The sequence below is a fragment of the Mugil cephalus genome, chromosome 11 (genome assembly GCF_022458985.1).
Source record: "Mugil cephalus isolate CIBA_MC_2020 chromosome 11, CIBA_Mcephalus_1.1, whole genome shotgun sequence".
Taxonomy (NCBI): Eukaryota; Metazoa; Chordata; class Actinopteri; order Mugiliformes; family Mugilidae; genus Mugil; species Mugil cephalus.
The window spans coordinates 21,105,520-21,132,494 of NC_061780.1; the positions used below are offsets into that span (position 1 = coordinate 21,105,520).

General features: G+C 42.4%; 1 protein-coding gene across 5 annotated transcripts in view; it reads left to right on the forward strand.

Moving 5' to 3' along the window:
• The window catches only part of LOC125016930 (vacuolar protein sorting-associated protein 13B-like), a 302,660-nt gene that overhangs the window by 221,831 nt on the left and 53,854 nt on the right, over positions 1-26,975 (forward strand). For all 5 annotated transcript variants that reach the window (XM_047599702.1, XM_047599699.1, XM_047599703.1 and 2 more), the window contains exons 39-43: positions 12,700-12,902; positions 14,159-14,375; positions 15,890-16,074; positions 24,816-25,012; positions 26,731-26,912. In XM_047599702.1, the coding sequence (XP_047455658.1) occupies positions 12,700-12,902; positions 14,159-14,375; positions 15,890-16,074; positions 24,816-25,012; positions 26,731-26,912 (984 nt within the window). The remainder of the gene's footprint in view (positions 1-12,699; positions 12,903-14,158; positions 14,376-15,889; positions 16,075-24,815; positions 25,013-26,730; positions 26,913-26,975) is intronic.

Below are 26,975 nucleotides of genomic sequence, written 5' to 3' on the forward strand. Positions count from 1 at the left end.
GTGGGTGTTTAACGCTACACACGCTATGCTTTTCCGTAGTCCGAAGTATAGTTTCACTTTATCTAACTGCATCCACGGCATTTTATTATTGTTGTTGTTGTTGTTGTTGTTACTTTCTCTCCCCTACCTGTTTTGTTGCGGTCGTCAAATCTGTTACCTAGCAACAGGACTGCCCGTAACATCAAAGGCATCTGATGGCGTCACCGCACAACATCAAAGGCTCGCCACGACCCTTATATAGGTGGAAAATAAGAGCGTTGTCACAGATCAGAGACAGATCGTAGTTCATACAAGCGGTAGAAAAGTAGTGAAGAATCTTAACAGTTTACTAGTACGTTTACAGAGTTAAGTCCCCAGCAAACAAATACTGTTATTAACTGTTCCACTTTTAAATAGGATAGTTATAAGGTTAATACTTAAACAAAACAAAAAAAAGGCAAAATGATAGTACCGGTTCGACCTCCACATTGCATGTGCAGATGCATAATACACCATGAGAGTGTACCCAAGGCTCCGGGCCGTAAACCTTGCAGGACAAATTGTCCAGCAACTAAGTTAAACAGGGAGGTGATTAATCTAAGCGAAAAGGTAAGGAGGATGCAAAGGGAGAGACAAAGACTATTTGCTGAAATCAGACATAGAGACACAGTGATTGAGGCCGAGCGTACCTTGAATGCAGAGCAGCAGAGTAAGTTTAACCAACAGAGAGAGATCGAGAGAAGGGAGATGCTGCAATACAAAATGCAACATTCAGAGCTGCAAAACAAGTGCAAAGATATTGAGTTGACTCACAGCAGGTGGGAGAAAGAGCTAACAAGTAAAAACGAAGCCCTGGCGCTCGAGGTTGAGACATTAAAACAGCAAAAAGACATAGTGGAGATAAATGCAAGAAAATATAAAGCGGATCTTGCCCAGAAAGATCAAGCATTGCTAGTAGAAAAGGAAAAATTAAGCAACCTTGAGCAAGAGCTGGCAAATCTAAAGAAAGTCCCTCAGCTAGACGAACCTCTAATTATTAACATACCCCCTAGCTGTGGGATAAACCGTAATGATACAATTTGGAAGCAAAGGGAAAAGTTGGAAGAAAATGTTGAAACAATGAGGAATCAGAGAGCAAAAATACATAAACTGATTCACACAATTAGTGAAAAGGATAAAAACTATGAAGAATTGAAGCAAAGTAGAGCACGGCTGCTACCACCAGAGAGATTAGACAGATTAGAGAAGAAATTAAAATGCCAGCTTAATGTAAGAGACCAGGAGAAAACAATTCAGTCATTGAGCGGACAGCTGACCGTGTTCCAAACAAAAGCAAAAGAATTACAAGTTGAAAATGAGAAACTTGTTGATAAAACAACAACCATCAAAAAGTTGTACCTGAATGAGAAAATGAAAAACACGGATTTGAATGAGGCCCTCAATAAGGTAAGTAAGGTAAAGCAGTTTCCTAACAGCATATTAGACGAAGAACCGGGTCACACAGAGTTTAAAAGCACTCAGACAAAACCCAACAACCTCCCACCCATTGCCAAGAAGTCCGTGCGGAAATCCACCAAAGTGCCCCTCATCACCAAAAATATTGTGTTTATGTCTGATGTTAAGCCAAAGTTAGCTCCCATAACCGGAAAGATAAGGTCTGAGCAAAAATCAAGTTTTATTCCTCATCCACCTGCCTCCCCAAGGCCCCAGAGTCACTTAGCATTACCAAGGAGAAGACTTTTCTTGACTGAAACAGAGGAACATACGTCTTTAAGTGTGGTGTCAGTGTCCCACCAACCAAAGTTGCCTCAGTAATAATGCCAGACCTTTAATCACCCCTTTATCTGTAGCTTGATATTGAGGGTTTTCACCAGGCACTCTGGTCTCATCTCCTAACTAGATATGTATTGCTTCTAAAAGCAATAAGATAAGACAGATTTTGAGGGTTTTCTCCGGGTACTCCGGTTTCATCCCACAACTAGATATTAATTGCAATAAGATAGATTTTGAGGGTTTTCCCCGGGTACTCCGGTTTCGTCCCTCAACTAGATATCTATTGCAAATTTCTAGAACCAATAAATTATTTAAAATAATATGTCTGAATGTGTGTCCATAGTTTTGCATGAGAGATAGATGTCTTTATTGTCAATGTACAAATACAGGGAAATGCAGATGGAGCAAACCTATTAAATGTCTAGGATCCCAGAAACAAGGTACGAAAAATAGAAATACTTAGATAAACTTAAAACTTAAAATAGTATTTACACACTATTTGAAACTAATACTATTTAAAAATGTACACTATAATTATGATAATAAATGCACTGCTTAGCTTTTTTGTTGTATTGATAAATGAACCTATGCTAGCTAAAGTCGGTGGTAGCTTAACACAGCACTATATACTTAGACCGAGGCCTGTTGCTTTGTTTTCTGTAATCACTGCTCCTCTAGAGGTTCCCAGCTGTCATTGGGCAAGAGGCAACAGGTTCACGTTAATTTAGTTTACAAATTAATTTAATTTAAAACTTACCAAGTATGTCTATTTTAACATCCTACTGTAGATACCATTAAATCTTGCTTTCAGTACTTAGCGATCATTATAAAAGTCAGTGGCGGTCCCAGACCAAAATTAACAGGGGGGGCCGCGGTGGGGCCAGTGTCTTTTCAGCGGGGCACATACAAGGACAAAACAGGGTAATATTTAAGTGTTCAAAATGTTAAGTTTATTTAAGTATTAATACAATAAGACAAACATACTTCGTCTCAATAAACATAATATAAAATGTGCTCAATAAACCTTGAAACCATGTTTGTCTTTTTTGTAAAATCAGATTTCTCTTTCTGCATAAAATAACACTTTTATCTGCACAATGCATGAAAATTAAATGTAAATTACATCATCCTGCTCCTCCCCAAGATGGCGGCCGCGCTGACGCATCGTTCCAATAGACAGAGACGGCGGAGGCGGCATCCAGTGACTGTATACGGCATCTAGTGTTTATATATCTCTATGGGGGTAACACTGTGTGTAGCACTTCAAAGAGTCTGTGTAGAACGCTCTGTCGCGTTAATACTGATCTTCGAGCCACCGCATGTCGCTGTAAGAAATTAATAAACCTATTAACTGTTAAGCACAGGGGCCTCAACAGCGGCCAGAAGCAATTTTACATATATATGTATATCTATAGGAAACCCCATAACTTCAGTACTTCCCTCAGGCCCCCGTCAATCATGATGTCATAGAAAGAAAAAAAATCACTTGAACATGTAATATTTTAAAAAGCACATAAAAGGACAAAAACCATCTTTGGAAAACATTTATTTGTACTTTAATGTTTTAGTTTGGCTAATGTGGAGGGGACGGGTTTATGACCTATACTGTAGCCAGCCCCCGGGGCTCTATGACTTAGACCATGTAGAAGAATGTTGTTGATAAATGAACCTCTCAAAGCAAATATCAAACAAGTTCTTAACTTCAATGCCACAACTTGATATTTGGCTGAAAGTGAATTTCTTTTTCACTTCCACAGTGTCCTTGGGGCATTTGTTCGGAAACACATGACCCGGTATAACACATTATTGGCGTCAGCTTGAAGCCTCATATTGCCGGTTTCTACTGGAAATGACTTGCAGCCAGCTGTTTTTCACCATGTGCACCCACCCCCCACACACACACCTTAACATCATCAGATGCAAGTGTTTGATGCGCGTTATAATGCCAGAGTCTGATAAGAATGGGGTTCTGAATTGTGTTTGATATGTTACCGCACAGCACTTAACTCAAACATTTTGCTTTCCACCCTTTTTTCGAAGAATACGCAGTATATCAGCTCATTTGGAACACTTGACATTCTTTCAATCACTCACACTGGGAAAGATTGGCAACCAAATAACAGTATTGCTTCCATTATTATTTGGAATATTGTAGTTTTTTACTTGTGCTAGCAAAGCCCTCCGATGCCAAAAACACGGTTTGTCAGTAAACTGTAGAGTGAGATGTTTGTGTTAGACTTGGATCTAAAATTGGTGTGGGGCTGTGTTTGTATTTGATTACACGGGTATGTGTGTTTGATAGAAGGCCTCTGAGACGAAGATATTTTCATGCGTTTATATATGAGTGTGTGTGAGAGCTAAATGTTTGTTTTCGTGTTAGTTTCAAACCCGGCCTTCATCAACACTGACTATTATCCAGGAGGCATCTCAGTGTTTCCATTATGACAATCAGAACTGCTAATTCTAATGTAAATTAAAAAGCTTCCAATTTCTCTGTGCCGTCGGGTTTGAGCCGGCGCACTATAACAGATCATCAAGGATTTTTTGTTTGTTTTTCGGGTTTTTATTCTTTCTTGGAATTTCTTTTAAATTAGGCTGCAGATGGAAACTGAATGATCCAAGAGCGTAACGGGCAGATAACAAGGAACACTTTGTCTCGTAATTTTGCAAGTAGATGGTAGTTGTTTTATGTCAGAGCCACTGGGCATCAGCTCCTCTGTCGGTTGACTGGTGTTGCACAGGGACAAGGACAAAGGTGGAGCAGGGCTCCATAAGTGCCTGCATCTGTTTTACAGATGTTGTCATATAAGATTACTTCAGATAAAATGATTGTCAAAAATGTTAATTAAAACCTCAAACAATTTTCACTGTGTTTACTCTAAGCTGCATAACTGCACAATGACACAATGCCCTGCTGCTTCCCTGCTTTGATTTTCACCAGCTTTGCAACATTCATCCATCTTTGATGTGTTGACTTTGATAAACACAGTTGAAGCATTGTGTGCAATGCACTGGAAAAATAGTTTAGAGACAGTTGTGCTAATATGAAAACTAATCCTCTCCCACTCACTTTACTTTCAAATCCGTACTATTTATACTCATTACCCTATGTTCTGCATCCAGTAATTGTTTTTCGGGAGATATGCTAATAACCGTTATCAGATGTTTGCAGTAAACGTTCATTTGTAATGAGCAGCCTTTTCCCCATAATTATGGCCGTATAGCTATTTTGTCATAATGTCATGCAGACGTGTTGCTTAGCTCCTCTTTTAAGTACCTGCGAGATTTAGGATTCCTCATGAATGACACTGCTATTCATTCAGTCATTTCTGTGCTTCTGAAGCATCCTTTGAGTAACACCGACTCGAAAGTTTGCACAGGATCAAATGCTCGCAAAGAAAATCTTGCTTCTATGGGAAAGGGTTTTAAAGCTTTTAAAGCAAATGTCGGAAGTTGCCCTCCTGAGTCACGTGTGCCTCTGCTGTTGTTTCTCTTCTGTTGTTGTTGTTGACAACTTAATCTCCCTTATAAATCTTTGTCACAACACACAGAACATTTTCCCAGAGGTATTCTTCACATCGTGTTTCCAGATTTGTTGCCAGCGAAAGGAGACAAACTGTCTCCAATTACACAGACTGATTACTGGTGACAATAGATGTATCTGCTGACTTTTAGCCTCAGCCGGACCACCTCCATCACTCACCACTCTGCGCCTATTACATACCTTGGAAAGTGGATACCTTGGAATTTTTCAAAGATAAAGGGTTAGGATTCCCGTCCTGTACGGTAGAGCCTTAGAGCTGCCACAATAATTCATGGGGAATAACGCCCTAGGGAGAGGCTGTACATGAGAGATGTAAGACAAGCGAGTGTAGTTCACTACTGTTGCTGTTGTTGCTCCGCTGGTCCTCAGTGGCAGGCTGAGACTGATGAAGCGAATCCTGGCGGACCTCAGGTTAATGCCATTGTGCAAGAGGAAACAAGGAAGGGAGGGAGAGTTGTGAAAGAGGGGAAAGCAAAGAGGGTTTTATGAAGTTGCAGATGGAGAGAAAGTGAGGCTCATTAGTTTAAGAAATGTGGGAGGTGTAGGAAATTAAACAAGATTAGGCAGAGGGAAAAGTTGAAATAGGGCAGAAGAGCATGTTCGGAAAAGAAATCAGTCAAAACACAAAATCAGTAAGAAAGAGGCCGAGAAGCCAGAAGCCAGAACGAAAGAAGTTATGTAGTAATGTGGGACAGAAGGAGAAACAGAACACGACCAGACTACATCGTGCAGGATCTTCATCACCGTACATCCAAAGCTGTCATCCAAACCCCCCCCCCACTCATCCACGCAACATCTGGGGCTCCGTACCTGGTCATGGCAGCCCCCCTCTGCCAGGGGACAAGATGGAGAGAGGGGGGATTAGGTTGACAGTGAGGTGTGTTACCAGATCCCGTGTTAATGAAAAGCAAGTGGAAGCCCCACATTCCTCCTTCCATCCACGGCTCACCACTCCCCAAGGTAGGGGGGCATTTATAGTTCAGTGAAAGAAGGGAGGGAGGTGGGCAAAAGAGAGAGAACAGATGTCTTAGGGTCCATGAAACAAGACCCTCCCTAATCTCTCAACTCTCCATCAGAGTGCCCCTGATTTCCTACACACATACACACATACACCAGCAGGCCCTGTTACTATTGCGCACTTTTTTTTATATGCATACAACATACACACACTGACACACATGCAAAGCTTTCTCCTCGGTCCTTTGCTTCTGTGGACCCCCTGCTTCTTCATGGTGATTTACTCCAGCTAAAACTTCTTTCCGCTGAACAAAGAGAAACACACTGGTTTTTATTTATCTCCACTCTTTCTTTTCTTTCTGTCTTTCTTTCTTTCTTTCAATTCAAGTTTTTATTTTGTTACCCCGGCCAATCTTTGAATTACGGTCATGTCAGTTTGTTTACTCTGCTGAAAGAAGGCCACTCTCTTCCATTTATCACATTATTTCTGTTTCAGTGGTCAGGGGAAAGCAGAGCTGAGCTAAGCCAAAACAGATTTATTTGTGGAAATACACCCTGCTGGGATTTTGCAAGCTAATCCAACTAATAAATACTTTTCAATTCATTAATTTTAGCAGTACATGACACAGAGGGAAGACATGTATGGGAAAAACTGTCCAGACGTTAAACACAAGTTGTGATACTATGAACATGAAGTCTAAGAAGAGCTTGTTTTACTTGAAATTTCTGGGACAACCAAACGGGACTTTGCAGTACAGATAATGTTCAGAAACCACTAACCTAAAAGACTTTATCAGGGCTTGAGCTAATGAAAATGTTCAATACCAGATGGATGGTTATATATATAGGTACCTCCCTATGTAGCCTATCTATCCATCCATCTGGTATTGAAGGCAGGTAGGTAGGTCATTATGTAGGAAGGTAGGGAGGTACGTAGGTTGGTCAGTCAGTCATTATGTAGGTATGGTAGGTAGGTCATTACGTAGGTAAGTACATTGGTCGGTCATCATGTAGTTGGGTAGGGAGGTCAGTCATTACATAGGTAGGTAGGTATGTCGGTAGGTTGGTCATTACGTACGTAGGTAGGTAGGTAGGTGGGTACGTTGGTCGGTCACTTCGTAGGTAGGGAGGTCATTACGTAGTTAGGTACATCAGTCTTAATGTAGGTAGGTACATTGGTAGGTCATTATGTAGTTAGGTTGGTTATTACATAGGTAGGTAGGTACGTCTGTAGGTTGATGGTAATTACATACGGAAGTCGGTCGTTCAGTCATTATGGTTGGTCGTCATTACGTAGGTAGGTAGGTCGGTCGGTGTATGTAAGTACATACGGTATATACATACACAATTTATTCATTCATCCATCCATTCTGGTGTCAAGTAGCTTCAACACATAGAAACAGATATGAAAGACAGACCACACCAAAAAGCGAGTTGTTAAAAATGGCACAAGATGGAGAGAGGGAAGATCAAGATTAAGACTAAGTTAAGAAGATTACGTTGACACTGAGGTGTGTTGATGGTACATCTTTAGTGACACACAGAATGCGTTCCCTGTTTGCCTTTATCCTGCTAAACTACAGCAGAAGAACTTCACCATATGGTCGTGGACAGTAAATTCAGACTTCCGACAGTTTAAACAGAGCTATGCACGCTTATTCTACTGTTTTTATATATATATATATATGTGTGTACTACGTAAGCCAGGAGCTACAACCCAAAAATTCCATTATGTACACACGTAATGATGATAAAAGATTCTTGAATCTTGAATATCACGCGTGCAGAAAGATATTTAGAGACGGCCCAAATAAAGCTTTGTTGGAATCCCTGGTTAACCAGGTATTTCTACGACGAGATCACGTGAGAGTTGAATATTAAGAAATTAACATATATCCAATGTGCATAACTTTGCTTATGGGTTGTAGCTGTCATTGAATCCATATGCAGCTCATCAACACTCATCAGTTAGTAACCTCTTGGATGACACACGGCTTCCTTCCCTGTGCCATTTTGGCCGGTTGAGTCCCCTGCTACAAAACCAGTTTCCTCTAGTGTCCTATAGTGGTCTTGTGGTGAGTGAATAACGTATTTCTGTGGTGAGTGACATATATTATTCTTATTACTCTTACCATCCCAGAAGGTCTTCGGGGGCCTCCACTCATCATGCAATGACTCCTTTAGGTTTCGTCTAATTGATACCAGTACATCACGGGGTATAAATCAGCCAGGCAGTGGTCAGATAACGGCTGCCAGGGAGAAACCGACACGGTAAATCAGTCTCCCATCCTATCTAATGTCACCCGGGGTGTTTGCCAGAGATGTATTTCACTTTAGGAGGATTTCTGAACCCGCCCTGTCTCCCACCGCACACGGTGTCTTGAGTGTCATAGGTTGTGCGTAAGCCTGCAGCGGATATGCATGCGTGTTCTAGTTTACTGGCTGTACGCTGTGACGGCGTCACCACGTCCACATCAGTTAGTCATCATTTTGTGGCAGTTTTTATTGTAACTCAGGCATTTAAGAACCAAAACCTGGATGTCTGCATGTCTGCGGTGTAGCATGGTTTGCTTATGAACAATTATATATATGTATTTTTGAATGTGTTTATTTCTCAGTGTTTATATATGACTAGTGTCCATAAAGTGGTGCACACATCATGGACATCAAGGACAAACGTGGTTGCTCTTCCAGTGTACTGCATATAGTAATTAATTATTATAATCTACATTATTTTAACTATTTTAACTATCGCTTAACTAAGTTTGTTTTTTGGTCCTTGCGTGTACGTGTGCGCCTGTGTTTTTGTTTGTTTTGTAAGGTATTAAGCAATGGTTTGAAGATAACTGTCCGTCCACCAGTCGCCAATATTGCCGCAACCATGTGTTTGAGGTCAAGATCTCCCCAAAAAGCTCTTGCTGCTATTTTATTTTCTCTCCAGCACTTTCGGCGCTTCCCTCCTGTTTTTCATCTACGGCCTTAGTCGCGTCCCTGTTGTCTCTCTCGCTCTTTGTGTTTTTAACTCCTCGTTCGTAAATACGCGATGTTGTTACAGTATATGATATGTATTAAACACACACACGCAAAAGATACCGACTGCCTTTATCCACCAATATTATCTCAGCGCTCTCTTTTTCTAACCTTCCCCTCCTCTCTGCTCATGGCAGAACTTCACAGTTCAGCAGTTTAATGTCTCTGGGCTGCCTGCTGACACATCTGTGGAAACAAACCTGCGTGGCGGCAGTGTAGTCACACTGTACAGGGCAAAAACAAGGATGGGGAATCGTGCCTCTGACTGTTATTCAGCCTGGAAGCAAGGACTGAGTTGGGGGATGAAGAAAGAAAGGGATCCCCCCTCATTAAAACCACTCCCCATTAGGTTGATTATTGAGAGCGCTGGCTGCTGCTGCTGCTGCTGCTGCTGCTGGCTTTAGCATCAGGATGCTGCGGTAAACTGACTGTAAATGACGCATGGCGAGACGGGAGAAAACGCTTTGATACACGTAGCGTGTGTGTGTGTGTGTCAGAATATGCATGTGGGCATATTTGTTTCCACGTGTTCACCTGGGTGCGAGTAGTTGCGTGTCTGCATTTACATTTGCATGCGTGCAGGCGTTTGGCCGTCCTCTTTTCTGCGTGTGTCCCCACTTAACTTAAATGTGCTTTTATATGTGTTTGGGAAAGATTCTCGTTTTAACAAGCCAGTTTGGGAGTTCCCCTGTGCTGTCTAATAAATCCTGACCATGAAAATAAACCCGGTGTCCACAGTTCAGTAAGTAATCTCAAACAGCTCTGTCTGCACTACAACACCAGAAGATATTAGCAGGTAAATTGCCAACTTGTATCAACAATTTTTTTCCTAAGAGAAATGACTCATCCCAGTTTAATATTTCCTCCAGATTGTTTTATGCAAGAGGAGCCCTCTCTCTCATTGGATCCCCCCCCCCCCCCCTCCCCGTGTCACTCACTACCTTCTACTATTGAATAAGATGTTCCTTAGTCAGTTCGTTCACCAAGCCTGGAAATATTTCAGTACTCTTGTGTGTCATATCTTCATCATATTATAGTTCACTTTCCCTCTCACACTCTCTGGTCTCGTCTCTCTCACTCTCTCCTTCCATCCATGTCTATATCTATTCATCTCCTCATTTATCACCTCCTCCCCCAATCCCTTTATGCGCCTTTCCATCTCTCCCTAAATCCCCATTCATCCTGCTTTACCCCAAGTGAACCCCGAGCCCCAGAGTACTCAGTCTTTCCTCAAATCGCTAAGATGTTAATATTAAGAGGATTTTTTTTTTTTTACTTTTATACATTCATGTATATCTCACTTTCCCAAACTCAATAGTTTCATCTGATCTCAGGATGAAACTGAAGCTGGGGGGGCACGCTGTGCCAGCGATGCTCAACCGGGGGTCTGCAGGCCCCTCGTGGTCCGTGGTGTGATTACAAGGGGTCCGTGAAAATAAAATCGTTTAAATCCTTGGAAATAAAGTCCTTTCAAAAAGATCGTATGACATTTATAGATTAGGATTAAGGGGTAAAGGGGATTTTTCTCTCTAATTACTTCTGTTCCACAGGTGTAATTTACCATATTTTATTAAGAGATCTCACTTCCGGGTTGCATTGTTCAAAGTTACTGCATGACTCAGTTAATACAAACTTACACTCTTCATCCAGTCTTAACAATGCTCTTATTGTGAAACGTCTGCAAGGAAACTCAATAACAGGTTCAGGTTAGCACTTGAAATTAAGCTAAGCTAATTTTGATCCACCCTGAGGGTGGAGAGTCAAAAATCAAAATCAAAATAGATCAAACCTATGCAGGGGGTCCAGGAACCCAAAAAGGCTGAGAACCACTGCACTACGCAAATGTAATAAATTTAAAATAAGATTTTCAAAAGGAGTACACACTAACAGACTGGGTTCAACAGATTTTTGCAACCAACGTTATGTAGACAATTCCCGCTTTGCTCTGGCACTATTTCCTGTGTCCCACCCTCTCTTTGTCGCGTCGGTAACCGGTCCACACTACCTGATTGCATCCAGATTCATCTCAAAAAAGTCAAACAGTCGGGTTTTGTGCCAACTGTGCGCACTGACTGTCCCCAACTAGTGCAAACTGGTGCAGACTTTGCCCAACTTGGATAAAACTAGTAGTGTGTCCCCGGCTATGGGTGGTCCATTCACTGCAAAGACAAAGACATTATAATGTATATTTTGCAGACATTCACACATGTCGTATAATGTATTTTCTGGTTGTATCAGGGATTTTTTTGTAAGTTAAGTTAGATGCCATCATAAAAGAGTTTAATTTTGCTCTCTACTTAAGACGCAATGTGTCACTGCAGTATAACTTAGAACTAGACATTGAAACAGGTGTGCTTTGGTCAGACATGCAGCCGAGCCAACGGGAATTAGAAGGAGCGTTTGAAGAACTGCTTCTCAGGACGTCGTTATTATTCATCGAGGATTCCAAATGAGCTGCTTCTGCTGCTGCGGCTTTAACTGACCAGATCAGCCTTCCCATGTCAGCGTGTAGCAGAACGGCTTTCAATCCGCTGAGTTATGAGACCAAAAGGACGACCTCTGACCACAGTGACACATCTCTGTTTTAATGGACTGAGAATGTTTTTTGGGTTTTCGTTATTAAGCTGGAGCTTGTGCTACTTTTGGTTCTTCAAGAGTGAGTGGGTGTTTGGCTGCTCTGCGGATCACATCAGGGTTCTCTCGCTGTCATCGTGTCTGCTAAACCTTTTAGTTTAAAGTAAATACCTCTGCTTCGTGAGACACCCAGGAGTCACTTGTGATCGTCGTCTCGTTAACTGATGGCTGCATGTTGCGCGCTGTAGACGTGGTTTAGTTAGCGTCCCTCTCGTGCCAAAAATCTTGAGAAAAACGTTATTCGTTAACGGCCGTGGGAGCAGTGGAAGAACTTAAAGGCAAATGCATTAACATATGCACATAATTGGAGTAAAAAAAAAAAAAAAAATCTGTTTATTTTCCAGAAGGCCATTAATTTAATTATTTGCGGTTCATATATCTGCACCCTCTATGCTTTGCTATCACACAGCCAGACTGTTGTAATTGAACTGTGTGTAAAAAAAAAAAAAAAAAAAAAAAACGAGAGGCAAGCATTCTTGCAGCCCAATTTTGAGGTTGAATTGTTTATGTGTTTTAATTTCATCTGGCCCAGTACAAATACAGATATATCAATGAACTCTGTTAGTTTTTATATATAATTAGAGGTATCAATATTTCACTTTGAAATATTTTACTTTTCCACTGTGTAATCAGTTAGTGGCTGCTCCTAGTTTATCCACAAACCATTTTCTACATTAGTACAGTATTATTCACAAGGCTTTCTTCCCTCCGTTTCTGTGCTTTTTTGGAGTTCTACCCCGTGCTGTACATGCAATTTATTGCTATTCCTTCTGCGTCCCTAGATGCAGTTCAGTCTGCCTCTGTGCTGCTGGAGTTGAAAGATATGCTGGTGAGAACGGGGCTGAAGGAGCGGAGCCGCGTCCTGCTGGGGCCGTTCTCCTGCGGCGTCTCCCTGGAGGCCCGGTGGTGTCGGCACAGCGGCAGCCCTGGACACGAGCCCGGCCCCCCTAAACTGCTGCTGGACCTGAAGGGGGGCCTGCTGCAGGTTTGTATACTCATGACATCAATTCTGCATCCTCAATCAGCCGGGGATTTATCACCCAGCTCGACTGCAGTTCAAGGTCACGTCAGCACCTCCGCACCTGGTTGGAAGTGAGTGTTTTTTTTGCTCAGGGACACATCCAGATGAAGAACAGCCCTCGATCGCGAGGCGATGCTAGCACTGCCCGCTAAAACTCCGGCTTAGGTCTCCTCGGTTTCCAAATTAAACCGTACAGTATTCATGAGCTGACACCCACAGGCACAGCCCATCGCATTCGCAACACTCCTCTTAAATCTGCTGCTCCTCTTTAATTCTGCCGTGGCTTCTGTCCTCTTTTGAGTGAAGTGATGACAGTGGAATTGCATGCCGTAATTCCACTGCAGATTTGACTCACATCTGTGGTGGAATATTATAAGGCTATTTTTGCTGGGGTTATACCTTATGTGTGCTTTTTTTCCTGTGAGAAGTTACATAATATCCACACGGAAAAGTCCCTTCTCGATGTGACTAACTGAACAGATTATTACTAATGTATTATTCCACATTACTTTCTCAGGGGCATCCCCGCCCCCCCCTTTCCCCTATTATCGATGCTCCCCCTAATGCTTTTGTTGCGTGCTCATTAACAGAAACATCACTCGCAACTCAACACTTTATACGCAATCATACATTTCCCTCTGCAAATATTGGCATTTGTGGTGTTTTAATCAAGTGCTGCACTAAAACCACCGGAATTCCTTCCGATTTCTTCTTCTCGTGCTCACTTTCCAAAAAACTTCCCCAAATTTTCCTGTTTTTTCGAGTTTAGACATAGCTCACCCTTGCAAACTAGTGCGTAGCGGGGCAGGCAGGCAGTCAGCTCCATGTGTGAAGAGTTTTTGACTCAGAGATTCCTGGTCCCCGGTCCAAACCCCAGACAGACTCACTTTGATGGAGCACGGGAAGGGGAATACCGCGGCTAAGTGAAGAGGATGTAAGGTTGCGTTGGTTAATGTTAGTAAGGTTGTGAATGGGTAATGAAGAAGGGGGGGGGGGTCCTGACTGCTTCTCGTCCTGTTTTGGAAAACAAAATAATGAAATGGTGAATGCAAGTAGTTATGCAACAACCACAAGTCTGTGCCTTTTTTCTTAACCTAGATTTTTAATTTACTTTCTTTGCTTTTATATATTTCTCTTACTTTTTCAATCCATGCCTAACACTGTCTTTACTTGCTGTTCTATTTCCATCTGTCTTACCCTCTCTCCGTCTGCCCCAACAGGTCTTCTGGGGTCAGGAACATCTGAACTGCCTGAAGCTGGTGGAGGAGCACCTCAGTGCCTACCTCCACGCCCAGAAAGGGGATTCATCTCATAGCTCCTCTAAGGGCAAGGCTACCCACAATGCACCACCTCCCTCCCCGGGCTCTCCATCTCCTCGGACGGAGCACAGCTCCGACGACTTGCGCACGGGACATTTTCAGTACATCCAAGACTCAGGTGCGTGGTGATCTCACGCTCATGGATAAAGATGAATCGCGGTTACTGTCCCGTCCTGAGTCTCAGTCTGCAGGACAGTAACCGCGGTTAATAATTCATAAATGTATAACTGAGTTGGACGAACTAAAAAAAAAGAACATTTGTGGGGAAAGTCAGATGTCACTTAAGCTACACTTGGGCTTAAATCAAAGTCAGATCAAAGGCCCCTGTGAAGAGAAGTTTCATCAGGCACGTCTGCCTGTTTCCACTCCGAGTAACATGGTGTTTATTCCCCCTCTTTGTGCGTTGTGTGCGCTTTTCTTTGTGTGCATCGACTCACATACACACAGTAACATTATACAAAGAAGATCAAACTTCTCTCTGGCTGCGGACCAGCCGTCCACTCTGTCAGCTGTGGTTGAGCCTTTGTTTGTTGCACTGTTCCACTTGTGTTTGATGCATTTAATATTTTGGCTGAAGCGGGAGAACCTACAGTAGTGAACTAGAACCAAGAGCGCAATCTGTCCGCAACATGTTGTCAGCAGCCGGAGTAAAAAACGGGGGCCCTGCGCACGGCGTATGCCCTGCCTAAGTGCCTGACGGGGCGACGGAGGAGATAGATGGACAGAACGGCAAAGAGAACGGGTCTCTTGTATGACTTTGTCGAAAATTTAAGCAAACAGAAATGAAAGCAGAACCCCATGAAAGCATTTATTTTTCATTTCATCCACCTTTTTTTTTTTTTTTAAAGGACAGCTCGCTGCCTGACATGAAGGGAAAGATTAGCCACAGACAGATTTTTCGCTGCCAAAATGTGTTTTCAGCAAAAAATAGTCTCAGTGTTTGAACGCCAAGGGGCCAAACAAAGCAGCACATCACCGCTAGACTGTTTTTTTCAAATAAACATTTTTCCAAAGAACTTGAATCCCAAACAGCAGCCACAGCCTAAGTCAAACATCACTCAGAAGTTCAGATCCAGTGTCCTCCAGCTCTTGCAGGTGCTTGGCATTGTTCAATCAATGGCTGTTTACTCAATAGCAAAAATGTTTACTCAGTTGCTATGTTTATGCAGTTTGTTACGCATATAAACATTCAGAATGCGGTGTTTTTTTTTAAAAGCTATTGTTTCCGAGGGTTCAGATTCATGTTACAAAGAACCGTAAAAATACAAACATTGCTGCATTAAAGATGTGCTCAAATCAAATATAGTTCTTTTGTTCCAGCGGATGAATTTCGCGAGCTTAAAATAATACCCGATTTCAGAAATTTTCATCGCATTTTTCGGCCTTCATGCCTTTCATCCTGCAAATAATCAGAGGATTTTTATGGCTGCAGAAAATTGCCGCAAACTGGTGTATCTAAACTGCAGGGAATCGTTTCAGGCCCGCTCTTGGTTTCCGATTGTAGGATTTCACTCTTGTTTATATGCTTTGTTTTGAAGTATAATCTAAGTATAAGCCTTGCGCTGACAGATTCAATTAAATTTTAACATTATTCTTTTTTCCTTTTTTCCCCTCCCCTTCCATTGTCCGTAGCTTTGCAGAGGCTACCGGGTCCCCATGAGGTCGTGTTCTACGGCGAGACGGAGGACAGTCCGGGGGTGATGCTGTGGAGATACCCCGAACCCCGCGTCCTCACCTTCGTCCGGATAACACCTGTTCCTTTCAACACCACGGAAGACCCTGAGATCAGCACCGCTGACCTGGGAGATGTGCTTCAGGTAGAAACGTCTGCATCGCACCTCAAAAACTAGCTTCCCGAGTCCCGTCCCTCTTCTCCTTAAACTCAAGTAAGCGAAGATCCGATGTGTTAAGCAACATCACGCGGCCGCGACGAGGCTATAAGAAGTGAAAGATAGGTGTAGACATCACACATCTCTCTTACTGCTCCCTGCTGAAAGACACTTAAAAAAAAAGAAGCAGAGTCTCAGAACCCGGGCTGCGCGCCATCACGATTCTCTTGACATGAGTCATGAGAACTCCCATACCCTACATGTTATTGAATGACAGAGACCCCTGCTGTCCCTCCAAACATGTAATACATGGTCGGCCAGCTGTGGAAGTCATCTCGCTCGCTCTGGTGTGAATAGCCAGGTGTCTCGGACCCCAGATGAGGTTATATTTTGGCAGTCTCTAGCAGCTACTGAGCCTTCAGGGCCTCAGTGGGAGACGGGACATCCCACTTTTCCTCCTATCACTCATCCTCTGCCTTGCTATTCCCCACCTCTCCGTCCAGCTTATCATTCTTGAAGGCGAGCCGTGTCCCAGTTCAGTTCAGTTTTTTGGGTTTTTTTTTGGTTTTTTTTTGTTCGCACACTCCTCCACATTTGTCCTTTTTCCTGGAGCAGAAATATTCTATTTTAAGTTAAAACTGTGGAACTGACACTTTCGTGGCAGAGCACTTACATCGGAGTCTGATTTTTATTTTTATTTTTTATTTTTTATTTTTTTTGACTGCGTTTAGGAATCGACTCTGTGGTAACAGAATACACAAAACACATTTTTGTCTCTCGCTGAGTTTTAAGCACAGTCGCTTGTGAATTTATTTTTAGTATCACAGTTATTGACATTAGTATTTAACACAAACTGATTCGATTATTCTTAGAGTATCGAATCCTTTTAATTACATTTTTTAAGTCTTAGGTAACCCTTACTCGTCCTCTTCCATCTGCTTCTTCCCTCATCTCAGCATATTCTCCCTTTATCTCTCAGATTATTTCCTGGACTCCCACAATTATTTCACCTAAAGGACAGATGTTTTATTCACTCTGTTTATGTGTGGCGGCTCAGGAGAGGCATGACATTAGAAGGTGCTGCAGATGTCCGATTTCCCTGCGAGGCCTCGCAGCTGTAAAGTCTGTAATGAGCGAAACTCCAAAGCCTCTAGCTGATTGAGAGCGTATTAAGTTACGGTAGAGAATCGAGGGAGCTGATGTGTGTGGAAGATGGAGTGATAGACAGAGCTGGGCTGAGGAAAGTGTGGTTAATGGGGAGTAGAGTAACAGGAAGGAAGAGTGGGAAGAGAGGGGGGGGTCAAGAAGTATGGAGATAGATGGTCACACAGGGAGGAGGTGTCTTCTGCAACATTTACACACAGAAGCCTCGGTGCAAGTACATGTTTGGCAAAAATACACTTTCTTTAATCCAAGGAAGAGGAAGCTGATTATTCACCAACAGATGAAACCAAACCTTAAATTTATTTGTTATTAACTATATACCTAAATATCACACACAGAAAACAGACTCACAGATAAGTCACAGATAAAGTAATGATAACTTTACATGGACTAAGCTAAAAATGTGTAGTATTTTTCAGAAATATAGTAAGGTATCAGCTTTAACTAAATTTTTTAAGTTGATCTCACTACATAATATGTTATATGCCATACTCAGTATTTTAAGTTCAGTTTCATTCGTCTAGTTGCCATGTTTCTTTAACTATCTAGCTATCGCTCCGACTCATTGACTGTTTATACTATGGACAAACCCATCGTGACTTCACCCATTGGAGTCTGAACCTCGAAAAAGGAAACCCGAAGTGGGCGGAGCAGTCGCGGATATTCCAAATATGGACGTGGCCCGCCCACTCAACCCTCCGCTACCTGTTAGCCCAGGCTACCACCAGTCACTCAAAGTGGGAACGCCCTTAATTTTGCAGAATTTTAAACCTTCATAAAAAGTAAACGATAATTCACCCTCATACAGTTGTCATGAATAGTGAAATGAACCATTGAGACCAAAACCATTGTTTGTACCGGGCTGTAAACGTGTTTAATATTGCTATTTTAACATGGGGGTCTATGGGGATTTGCTCCCTTTTGGAGCCTCAAGTGGCCACTCGATGAACTGCAGTTTTTTGGACTTCATCATTCAGACCTTGCTCAGTTTGCTCTGACTTCAATATTTCCCTGCGCTCCCTCATTCTCACATTTTTTACTTTTTTAGACTTGGTATTGGGGTGGCACAGTGGTGTGGTAGTTAACACTGATGCCTCTCAGAGAGAAGGTCTGAGTTTGAGTCTATATTTCTGTATTTCTGGGTGGAGTTTGCATGTTCTCCCTGCGTCTGCGTGGGTTCTCCCTCCGGCTACTCCAGTTTCCTCCCACCTCCCAAAAACATGCTTGGTGGGTTAATTGTTGAGTTAACTGAACAAAATATAATTACAACTAAAAGTATTAGTATGTGGAACTAAACATTTTAAGTTCTTATTTACAAGAAAGTCAGTTAAAGTCTACTGCAGACCGTTGCCTTTTCACTTTAACGGTGCATCGACCTTCAGCTAGGAGGCGGTTTTGGAGCATGCACATACGTCTGCATCTGCACTTGTATCTGTTTGTACATAAAAGCCAGCGTCTGTGACTGCAGACATACAGTACCTATTAGTGCGTGTGTTACACAGCAGCAGTGGTGGAACCAGCGGTTGAAAAACATGTGGTTTCCACATCCTCCACTCCCCTTGTCATGTGGCATGGTTCTATCTCTTCTGACAAGTCTGTTAAAAGGGGTCAGGTAATGAGAGTGCCACAAAGATACACAGGGCTCTTACTGAAACCACTTCACATGCGGATTGGACGTAGTGTCTATAGAATCTGTATAAGAAGAGCAAGAAAAAATAAGAAAAAAGTAGGTTACCAGTGCATCTCCTCATTTATAATGTGCTGCTGGTGTTTTTACATTGTCCCTGCAGCAGACATGTCTGTGATAGGACAGCTGGACAACATGGACTTGAGTGGTAGAGACGTTTTTGAGAAAGATATTGGGTCTGTTTGTCGGTATGTCCCACTGTCCTCCTTATCTGTTGTGTGTTAGCAGCGGTGCTGTGTTCAAGGGGCATATTTTAATCAGACATCTTGGTCTTCAGCCAAAGTTAATCCCTGCTTTTATTGATTTCAGCCTCTGTGACACAATGCACAACTTCAAAGGTCTCAGTTAATTCTTCTTTTTTTTTCTTTTTTTTTTTAATTCCCTCCATGACCAGGGGAAAAAAAAAAAATAAAAGAATGTCCAGCTGAAGAGAGCGGAAATGCAGCCATAAAAATCCAAAACACAGCAATGGCTCAGTTCCTGTTCCAAAGGAATTTCATTTACTTCAGGTCTGCGCAGAGAGAGAGGGAGCGGGAAACGGAGAGAAGGCGGTCATAATTTCTCAGGCCTCTAAAATTACCATGTGGCCACGCGGAGATGGAGGCTGATAGATTTTGAAAAATGGAAAGTGAGAGGCATGAGGAAAGAAAAGAAATAAGTGGAAAAGAGAGCAATAGCTTTAAACTGCCTGGTCATTCGTCTCTGTCATTTTAGTGTGGGTGTTTTATTGTTTTGTTGTTGGTTGGTGGTGTTCTTTCAGTTTCACTTCTAATAACAGGTGGACAGATGGAATTATTGCATGTAAACATTTTTCATTCTTTACCTCTTCTCACCTCTTTCTCCTCTTTGTCACACTGCCCCCACTCCTACTTCGCTTTGGTCCTTTCCTCCACTGTGCAGAATATAGTAGTGGGTTGCATGGGGTGGGGTGGGGGGGGTTCTTGCTTTGAGCCTCGCTGCTCGCTTGTCCCCAGAGCAGATCATATTAACATTTTATAAAATCAAGATTTCCTGCATTTAAATAGTTGCGGTTTCCCAACTGGTTCCAGTATCTCAGAGGGGGAATTCAAACCTCCTTCCATTACTCAAAGTCAAATTGCTGCTGCGCTGTTTTTACACACAGTAGAAGGGGAGCGGTGTCAGAGCGATGGAGGGTCAGCCGAAAAGTGACACATCCTCGACACAGCGTCCACAGCTTCCCACCTGTTGAATGTGAACGGGGACGGGACAGGGGAGGGAAGGTGAGTCATTCTCACCTTTCCACTGCCGTGTGGTCCAGCGCTCTGAATCATAAGCAGGTGTTCGTGCTTGCTCCTTTTCCGTCCCTCTCGTTCCTCTTCCCCTCCTCCTGCCTCTCTGCGGATTTCTGAAGCCTGAGAAACATGGATTAAACACAGCGGCTCATTCAACCTGACCCCAGCTCAGGGGAGCGAGAGGAGGAGATAGATTATGTTAAAGTGGTGAGCAAAAGCTTCAGACTTGGAGCACAATAAATGAAATGTAACACGTCGTGCTCTCGTACCCCCCCTCGCTTTTCTCTAAATGCGTTAATGCGATCGTCATCAGAATCAACTCCTTCAGACAAACATCACACCATCTGCTCCCCTGCTGTTGCTTTCGTGCATGGCACTGTGGGATAGCCTTTCATGTCCCAACATGGATCTATACTTCCATCGTGGCCTGCGACCGATATCGTAAAAGCTCTGTGGCCTGAGATGAACCAGCAACCTTCAGCCGTAACCACTTGTGCAGCTGCTGTTTCCGTCATTGTTGTTATTATTATGAGAAACACAGGTCCGCCGTCAGCTTCGCGGCCATGACGCACGCCTTGTGTTTCTTTTCTTTTTCTTTTTTTTTTATTATATCGACGCCTTTTCTCCAATCACTAGAGGTCACAGTCAGCGGGATATTGACCCATAAAGAGATGGCGCTTTAGCCAAAATAACTATTATTTTAACGAGACAGTGCTCAAGTAGACCTGCATTAGTCACAGCTAATGCACTATAAAAATAAAAGACTGTACATGTGGTTAATTTGATCAGGAGCCTTTACACTTCATCCACCAAAAACTACAGTTCTCTTCTTTTTCTTAAAAAAAAAATGGCATTATATATAAACAAAACAAAAAAAGGGAGCGTGAAGATCTCAGTTAGGGCTAATTCCTGATTTTCCACACTGATTAATGTTAATGTGTTTTAGCCCACCTGAGACAGCATAGCGGGAGTCATTTTCAGAACAATTTTCATTACATCTCCTGAGTAAACATTTACTCAAGCCGACGTCAATTCAATTCGACTGCTGCCTGATAAGAGGTAGCAAGCGGTGGAATTTTTTCGACATATAGGCATCAGTGAAATAACAGACGAGCTAATGGCGGTGTTGACGTTCTTAATAGGAGCAATGGCAGACACGGCCGTGGACATCAGCGGCCGCGGCCTCAAATAGAGCTGAGGGAGTCTTCAGTTGCAGAGACGTATTTGTAGTTTTAGCAGCGTTCACACCTGCGTTGCTCGTGGAAATGGGAAAAAAAAGACGTCGGCGCGTTGTGTATTTGCTTTACTTTGTCTGCATTTTGTTGACATCAGGCCTGACGATGAGTGAAACACGCTCCTAAATAGTCAGCTGTATGAAAAGTCGTAAGCGTCGCTTCCTACTCTTTGGAGCCACCCCCAAAATGAAACCTTAGCTCAGAAATTAAGATTACATTTTATTCAGTTTTCCGTTTATATTTTGCCCAAAGTCCAGCTGCCAGGCTTGCCTTGTTGAGCTCTTTCGGCAAAACACAGATTGGACCCATCCAGCCAAGGGAATGTCAGCTATTCGGGGTTATATGTTGTTTATCAGATAAGGTACACACACAATCAGGCAGCGGAAACTTACACTGCCCAGACTGTATCGTGCACTCACATACATACGCACACCTGTGTATACACATATTTTATACACGCATATTGTCTTTCATACGTACAATTATACATAGTCTTCCCTGTGAGCACATACACAATCCATCTGACATATAAACAGGTGCCTTCTCCTCCCAAAAGCGACTGCCAGATTTTCTTTTTCCATCCTCCTCCTCCTCCTCCCTACACTGGTTATCGATTTCATCTCCACTCCAAGGCCAACACCGCTAGTAGAAAGGGAACATGACGCACGTTCAACCATGCAAGTGTATTCCACTCTGCCATATATGTGCCTCGTGCATCCATTTCTTTATGCCGTCATCTGTATAGAATATCACAGGTGAAAGAAGAAGAAAAAAAAAAAAAACGAGCTTGGTGTTTTAGCAATGCAGTTCTGGGAATAGTTAGTGGAGATTCAGCGAGTTTCCACTCCGGTGGCTCAGCGTTGGGGTTGCGGGTGCACAACTCTGTCAGGTACAATTACGAGAAGTTAATTTCCAGGAAAACCTACGTGACATTTCTTATATGATGTAAGCTATAGTTGCTTCGTCCATTCCTCTGTAACTGTGCAGCATGTTTTGTGAACAGAGTGTTTCAAACATGCACACACACAAAAACTTATTGGCAAGGACTTCACGACGCGATATGTATCACGATACTTGAGTCACGATACGGTACATCATTTTTTTGATATTATCATATTGCAATATATTACGATATATATTTTTATTAATTGAATTATTTTTAATTTCAAACAGAAATAAAATAAACAACAACAAGCACAGTGAATGAACATCGTCACCAGTCCACATCAGACTCCCAAGATGAATAAACCGTTGCCATGGAGAGCATTAAACACAATCTATAGACCACTCTTCCAGCCAAAAACATAGAACATAGAACATAACCTGCCCAATCCAGACTATGTAGAAAGCCCCCATACCCATCACTCTATACCCCAACAAGCAGAGACCACTTTTCCCATCTTGCCATGTAAAGGTCCTTTTTAAGTCTAAAAAGGATGGTAAGCAATCTATTGCAATATTAAACTACATACATGAACTACATAGTTCACTGAGAAATTTTAAATGCAACTTAAAATACATGTCAGTGATAATTCATTGGACAAATTGAGTCAAAAAACAATATTAATCCAAATGATCCATTTCCAGTTTAATGCATTTCTACAGAAAATGGTGGTAGAGGTTCACAATCAGCCCAAAACATGGTTTTGTCTTTTTCTTTTAAGTTTCATATAAAGACTTTCAAAATCGATATTGTATTAGAAGAAAAAATATTGCCATATCAATATTTTTTCCCACCCCTACTGTCCAACAAGCGACATAGAACCAGTTAACGAATGGATTGTCACAAACATATGTGCACCAGCAAATGCACTTACAAGCGCTCATTCATGTCTGTCCACCTGGCCTTCCTCAGGTGTACTCCTGAGAGAGCTCCGTCACCACTGATCCATCATCAGCTGAATCGTGCAGGTGGTCAAGGGAACTGTGCGACCTGGTTTAGTCCACACACAGGAGCACCAGGCACATTTTGTGTTCATTTTGGCACAATGTGAGAGGAACAAATGGAGCCCTACCAGTCATCACATCAGTGATACTCAGTGGGAGAACACTCACACAGCCTGATTGTTATTCAGTGTGAGAAATGGCTCCAAGACTTCAGCGCTAATAGCTGTCTTTGTAGCGTACAGTTGCCGGGTGTTTAGTTATTCTGTGGTCATGCAGTGTTGTTACGGAGATGAGTTGTCATCTTGCTGTGTTGGTGGTCTGCAGTCAGAGAGCTGTCGTTTTTTCCGAATAGACCAGGAGTTGAAAAAAGTTCCTTTCAGATGTGAGTAAAAATTCAAGGTTGTATTGCGTATGCCATAACAATCCCGTAGTTATTACTTCTCCAAGACAGGGATTCCCCATGCCTTTAAAAGGTCAGCAGAGAATCAACAATTGATGATTAGCAGACCACTGCGGTTGCTTAATGCTTTATTTGTAATTGGGTATTTAGTAGTACCTGTTGTGCAACAATAAAGCCTTACAGTAATCTTACATCAGATGAGTAATCAGGGTTACAACAGTGGGGGTTTACAATAATCCATGTGTTTGGACTGGAACCGTAACTTTAAGTGATGACCTTAACAACTGACGGATACAAGAGTAAAATATCCTCTAGTGTTGTTCTGAGGAGGATTCTCAGTGGGGGATCTAAAAGCATTGCATAAAATGCTGTCATTTAACAGATTGAAGCCACCTGTTGAAGAAGTAAATATGTGTGATTCACGGGTAGAAAAGAATGTCAATACTATTGCAAAACCATACGTCGAGTATTTTTCGAGGAAGCCGCCTATGATGAATGTTTAAAATATATTCCACAGCAGCACTAACTATTTGAGTTAGAAGTAGGAGGGAGGGGTTAGTAGAAAAATGTTCTTTTTTCTTTTTTGTGACTTTTTGAGGAGACAGTGAGAATAGACGGGAAGCTTGTCTCCTCTGCAGATTTAGATTTAATGTTCTTCTTTAATGAGCCAGAGATTTGCAGCATGAGCGGTCCACCTGTACAAGAATGAAGCTGTTACATCTGTTAGGTCTATTTTGTAAAAACAAAACAAAAAATTCATACTTTAATGGACACAATGAACATAAATACAATAAATAATACATAAAATAAATACAAATAAAAATTATAAAAAAAAATACAAATAGCTAAATAAATAAAAAATATATAATAAGTATGTAAAATAAATAAATAAATAATAAAAATTAATTAATTAATTAAATTTAATAATATATTATAAATTTAGTACTTGGTTCTTTGTAGAACCAGGGTGATGTCATCCTGCTCGACACTGTCCATCTTTTACGACATGTTTGCAGAGTAAATTATTTATGTTTTTGTTCTAATTATTATTAATAAAATTCAAATTTCAGGGTTCATGCGTTTCACCGTGTGTTTGCTTTCAGGTACCGTGCAGCTTAGAGTATTGGGACGAGCTCCAGCAGGCCTTTGTTCCGTACCGGGAGTTCAGCCTGTCAGAGAGCCGCCCGTGCCAGCTGCAGCTGCCCAGCCTCAGCCTCACCAGCCAGCAGAAGGAGCTTGTGGCCTCAGACCTGTGGAGGATTGTACTCAACAACAACTCGGAGGGAGGAGATGAACAGAGGTGAGAGGAAATCCAGTTTTTACCCTTTTGCTGTTTCCATGCTCCTGAAGGTATGAGTGGGCGTTGTGTACGCTACTATCTGCGAACTTGTGTGTGTGTGTGTCTTAGAGAGAGCGTGTTTGTGCCTACACACAGGTATGTGTGTGGACCTAAAGGCTGTGTGGCGTCCCGTGTGAGGAAAAACAGAGAGAGGCTGAGCGGAGAGCTAGAATGTGTCCCTCGCCCCACATCTGGTGTGCAGGAGCAGGGAGCGGGCTTGGAAGGCGTTCAGATCGGCCTAATGAGATTTCCCAGCACACCAAGTGCCTGTCAGGGCCCATCCGGATTCCTTCCTGCTTACCTTGAGTGTATCTAATCGAGGGGAAGCGAGAGGAGTCAAACCCCCTTTGGGTTGGCTCGCAAGTTTCTTAGGCACGGCCTGGCTTGGGCAGGGAAGGGGCAGGTTTGAAGTACGGTGGGATGGGTTGGACCGGGCCTGCCAAACATCGTAACACCTCAAAGAGCGTGCGTTTACTCTCCCTTTTTTTCTTCCTACCTCTGATATATCTTTCATGTCTCACCCAGATTTCTGTTACATCTTCAAGGCTTCTATTTTCTTTGTCTTTTTTTTTTCCTCATCCCCTCTTCGTCGTACTTTACTCTCCCCTTTTTTTCTTCTTTCTCTCCCCTTTTCTACTTCCTTTTGGGATTTAGGGAACTTTTAGTGGAAGAGAATTGCCAAGCCCACATTCTGTGTGGCTTAGAGAGCTCCAGAAAAGCAGAAAGGGAGGAATAAAGCAAACATGTAAGAGTAGAAACAGAAGGAAAAAAAAAAAAAAAAACGTCCTCAGGACCAGATACAGTGTAAAGCAAAATATACATCTGCATTTCATTACAATCATACTCCAAACACTACATTTCCTTTATGTTTAAATTATTTGTCTTTTTTGATCAAAATTGATTTGCCTTTCCTTACTCGCTCGTTTCATCTGCCTTACTTGGGTTTCCACCAAAAAAAAAAAAGAAGAAAAAAAAAACTTGGCCGCCCTGCCAACTGGAAGTAATGAAAATTGTCAACATATGATGCTTATCTTTTTAAGGAGCACTCTGCTGCACCAGCATTTTTCTGGACTTGAGCGTTTCCTGCTGGAGTTTTTATGGTGGATCATGGTAGCAGCAAATTACAGAGCAAATGGTCATTCACTTCAATTACCTTCCATTCAACATCATTAACCATGACATGCAATTAATGTCCACAGGGTTCTCCTCCAAACTGCGGGGCGTAATAATGCACCTGACAGCGTCGGACAGTGAGGAGGCCCCGTCTCGTTTCATTCCCGCTTTTGTTTTTCCCGGAGTAACTGCGATGTTTGTCTCAGTGCAGGGGAGGATGTCACATAATTTGCAACTCGCTGGGCAAGAGATAAAAAGCCTTTAGCTCCAAATACAAATCAGATTTTTTTAATTAAATACGATTTTTGTTACTATTATTGCACAGCTGGGCTCATGCTTTTGATAGCAATATAACAAAGGATAGAAATATAGAAAATCCATAATCATTTCCCTTGAAACTGTCAAGTGCTGAATCCCAGTCGTATATTTAGAGAATTTTTTTCTCCGTTATTTTTTCCATATGTAATAATTTCCTCTTCACATGGTGCCTTTAGTTAAACCTAGCGTCTTTTGCAGTTGTCTTTAAATGCCGTCGCATGTCTTCTGCGCTTTCTCTTCCCTTCCAGTTCTGATAGTGAGAGCGGGTCACAGCTCCCCTGTGACCAGTTGGTGTCTCCGATGGCGTTGGCGGCTTGTACCCGCGTCGACTCGTGCTTTGCACCCTGGTTTGTCCCTTCCCTGGGTGTGTCGCTACAACTAGCACAGCTGGAGGTGCACTTCTGCCACCATCTAGAGCAGCTTGGTACAGGTACTGTATAGTAAACATCATCACAAAGTCTCCTCTGGTCTAGGTTTTGAGTTTTAGTTAGGG